We start from the raw sequence: 4,423 nt of genomic DNA, 5'->3' as shown, positions 1-4,423 counted from the left end.
GGATGAAGGCGAAGGGCCCAATCCGACGTGGCGCCAGTAGTGCAAAAACCAGACACTACTACACAACGTGGCTTTTGTCCCGGTTGGGAAAGGGCTTTTGTCCCGATTTCCCAACCGCGACTATGAATCCGAGACTAAAGGTGGGGACCTTTAGTCCCGGTTTGCTACAACCGGGACTAAAGATCCTCCCAGCTTAAAAAAATAATGTCTCCCACCGCTGCGCCCCGTGAGATTCGAACCCAAGACCTCATGCACTGCCTCGCGCGGAGCTTACCACCCCACCTACACAACACATCTAACAATGGATGGGATGCTTTCCTTTTGAACTAACCCATCGGGGGACCTTTAGTCCCGGTTGATGTTACCAACTGGGACTAAAGGGTCCTTTAGTCCGGGTTGGTGTTACCAACCGGGACTAAAGGGTGTACCTTTAGTCCGGGCTGGTATTACCAACCGGGACTAAAGGGTGTACCTTTAGTCCCGGTTGGTGGCTCCAACCGGGAGTAAAGGAACATTTAGTCCCGGTTGGTATTACCAACCGGGACTAAAGGTCCTTTAGTCCTGGGGACAAAAAAATGCCGAGGCTAATGCTAAATTGGAACATCGTTCTAAAGTCTGTTCTCTAGTAGTGAGAGTGCAGACCAGCTGTGGGGGGTCGCGTGCCCGGATTTGATAGATGAGGGAGAGCTTGTGTCTAGTTTTCAAGTTCAAGAGGAAAAGCTGACTTCTATAATAGTTGAGGGAGATAATGTGGACTTTTTTCTTTGTAAAATTCTAGCGGTGTGCTTCCAAAATCTCCTTTGCCCATTTCTATAACGTGCTTTTGTAGTAGCGTTTAGAGGTGCTCACTAGGATATGGTGTGCGAGCATGCTTTTGTGAGTGTGAACGCCTGACCAAGAAAAAGAAACCATCAAGCAGGGCACAACAAAAATAATGAAAAACAACAAAGAAGCGTACATTCGCTGAAATTTCCGCGGGCCTTCGGCGGAAAAACATATTTGGCAGGCATATATTCGTTTCCCTTCTAAAAACCTAACCTGTCATCGGCTCCGGCTATATATAGCCATCATCTTGCACTGACTTCCTTCACCACGACCTGGCCGGCTCATCATCGATCACCAAGCAAGGCGAGTTGTGGCCTTGTGGGGTAAATAGTTCTCCCTCCCTTATGCAAATTCAAGGAATAATAGTAGTACTATGTTGCAACTTACTTACGTCCAATTAATTCTCAGCAGTCAAGAATTGAAGGCACGATGAGTTCATCCGTGACAGCCGTCCGAGATAGGAGTGACTTGAAACAAGTTATGGCTAAGGCTAATGAAAAGCTGGTATATCTTCATTCGTTTTCCACAATATATATATATATATATATATATATATATATATATATATATATATATATATATATATGATATTAATTTCTGTAGAATTCCCTTTAATATAATGCATGGTGCTATTTATTTGTTTATTACTCACTCCTCCGTCTCTCATACACAATTTTCCCACGCTCAATCTAAGCTGGTACTGGAGTTCATGGGGTCCGTGTCCTACCGCTCGACGTGCGAGTACATGAAGCCGATTCTAGATGGAATCGCCGCGAAAAAAGATGCCTACTTCTATACAATCGATGTCAACAATGATCAGTTCAAGGTATAGATCGTATAGATCCTATTTATATATATCGAGATAGGAAGCTCTTAATTCGTTTCCACGCTCAATTTAAAGATTTCTTGTTTTATCTCCTTTTTATGAAAGGTCGGATAAGGCCACAGTAATTTATAAGCGCTAGAAAGTTTGACTAGCACGTTTAGTTTCATTTTTCAAAAAAAATTGAAGGGCCTTTTTTGTTTCTTAGTAGTAAATAAAATTGCTGAAGACTTAAGGTGTGTATATACGTATACTTTCATAAGGTGCACATGCATATCAAGATTTTAACTTTAAAATCATTGACCATTAATTTAGCTAATAGTTTGTAATTATTATAATACAAATTTAGTATAGTTAAATTTGCAATTAAATGTATTATCCAATAATTATTATAAGTCTATAAGTATAAATAATATTTATAAAATAAATAATATTATATAACATAAATAAATGGTGAAAATGTAATTTAAAAGGTCGTATCATACCAAACCGTGTCTTATAAAAGAGAATGGAAGGAGTATATAGATAGATAGACACACATGGCCGGCCCATTGGATGGAACCGATGGTGTATTGCCTGTTTGCTACAGCTTATAAGCTGCTTATGGTCAAAATAAGCTAAAATCAATAGCCAAATGGTATGTTTTTTTTAGCTTATTTTGGCGGCGCTTATTTCCACCTCTCTCATTTGTACTAAAAAGCAGAAGCTCGATCATAACAGCTTATTTTGATAGTCGTTTTTACTCTATTGGTGCAACTTATCTGGGAAACGCTTCCCTGATACTCCCTCCGGTTTCTAAAGAATGTCGTTTTGAGGTTGTCTTAAGTCAAATATTTTAAATTTTGACTATAAATAAATTCTTTTAGGTTGAGTTTGAAAGCAAGAAAGTGATGTAAGTAGATTCATCTTGAAATGTAGTTTTATAAAAGTATATATTATCTATATTTTATAAATATTTTATAGCAAAAAGTAACGATCAAAGTTATTTTTTTGAGACCGTGTCACTGTCCAAAACGATATTCTTTAGGAAACCGGAGGGAGTAAGCTGTAGGGCCATTGTCATTCCGGTGGGCCTAAGTTGATTAATAATTATTTAATCATACGTTACATGCAGGAAATCGCAAAGGAGGCGAGGCTGCTGGCCCTGCCAACATTCTTGATAGTGAAGGGCACCAAGACGGTGAGATTCCTCGTTGCGCCCGACGAGGCGGAGCTCAGCAGCAGCATCGAGGATGCCTTAGAAGGCAAAATAAATTGATCACGTCACTCGATCGCCGTGATCAATCGTTACTACTGTAGTAGGAGTGTACACCTACAGTACACGCATGCATGCACATGATCCATGTGTGGAGTGTGCCCACCTACCCTGTATTGTATATTTCTTGATGCCTCGAAGAAATATACAATAAAAGTAACGGTTTGAAGTATGTATACTTGATAAGCACTCGTTTGGTAGAGCTTTAGCTCTAGCCAAAACAGTTACCGTTCTAGCTATGGCATGTTTGATAAAGCAGCTCCATTTGATTTCAGTTTCTTTGGTTTGAAAATTGTTTGGTAAAATAGCTATATGTAGTACCCTTCTATTTTTTATCTTTTATTTTTATTTTTTCATCCTTTACTTATCCTCTTTCCTTCTTATCCGCACGCACGGATCAGCCTCTCACTACGTAGAAAACGATTTGTAGCAACGGTTCAATTTTTTTGTAGGGGCGGCTGGTGATGGAGCCGCCCCTACAAATGGAACAGCAGGGGCGGCTGGTGATACGAGCCGCCCCTACAAATGGAGTATGATTTTTAGAGGCGGCTCAATCACCAGCCGCCTCTAGAAATAGTATTTGTAGAGGCGGCTGGTGATTGAGCCGCCCCTAAAAATGGCCCGTATTTATAGCTTCTATTTGTAGGGGCGGCTCAATCACCAGCCGCCCCTACAAATGACCCCCATATAAAACTGAAGCAGCACCTTCTTCCTCCTCGGGTCATTCACTCCAACCCGTGAAAGAAAGTTGGGGAGGGCTTGGGCACCTCCCAAAAATTGCTCTACTAAGGGGGGAAGGTTTTGGTCTCAAATCCTTTGGTGGAGAGGTTGTAGAAGGTAAGAAAATGCTATTCCACACTTTTTTGAAGTTTTAATGGTTGATTAGTGAATAATTAGAGTTTTGTTTTTCTCTCTCTTCTATGGTGCTTGAGCTATTTATGAGTAAATTAGACCCAACTTTTAAATGTACTAGGGTAAATTAGGGAGGGGAACAAGATCATACCCTTATTTGGTCCATGTTTCTTGATTTTAGTGAACCATTAGTTAGTTTTATGGATGTTTCATGTGCATGTGATCTAGATCTAGGGTTTGGTTTTTTTATTAATTTCGTTTTTGTAAATTTATGTTTGATAAAATTGGACTAGGGTTTGTACGAAAGATATTGTGTAAAGTATAATTATTGCTAATTATTGTCTTTGAAATTGTTTATTGTAATCAATAAATATGTATTTTAATTATTTATGGATAAATGGGCCATTAATTAATTTTCCTCTACCATGGTGTGTTTGTATGCTTCATGTAATTATATTAGATTTATATTCATATATATCTGAGGTATATACAATTATTCTCAAATAATTATTACTTTGATTAATTTTTATATATATCTGAATAAGTAGTCCTTTAATGTTTATTTTGTTGTTGTTGTAAAAGATGGAGTACAGGAACTCTTGGATGTATGGTTCGTTAAGGTTCAAGGCAGGTTTCCGTGAAGAGGTGGATAAATTTATTGAAGCCGC

General features: G+C 39.0%; 1 protein-coding gene across 1 annotated transcript; it reads left to right on the top strand.

The window, feature by feature from the left end:
- The first annotated feature begins 1,114 nt into the window (after nt 1-1,114).
- LOC136507947 (thioredoxin-2-like) lies at nt 1,115-3,079 on the top strand. Its single transcript, XM_066502541.1, has 4 exons — nt 1,115-1,148; nt 1,234-1,329; nt 1,520-1,651; nt 2,763-3,079. Exons 2-4 carry the CDS (start codon nt 1,255-1,257, stop codon nt 2,904-2,906), a joined length of 351 nt encoding a protein of 116 aa, XP_066358638.1. The 5' UTR covers nt 1,115-1,148; nt 1,234-1,254; the 3' UTR covers nt 2,907-3,079.
- The last annotated feature ends 1,344 nt before the right edge of the window (nt 3,080-4,423 follow it).

This window comes from Miscanthus floridulus, chromosome 15 (genome assembly GCF_019320115.1).
Source record: "Miscanthus floridulus cultivar M001 chromosome 15, ASM1932011v1, whole genome shotgun sequence".
Lineage (NCBI taxonomy): Eukaryota > Viridiplantae > Streptophyta > Magnoliopsida > Poales > Poaceae > Miscanthus > Miscanthus floridulus.
The sequence above is the reverse complement of the archived record's forward strand: the minus strand, read 5'-3'. Positions and strand labels throughout refer to the sequence as shown.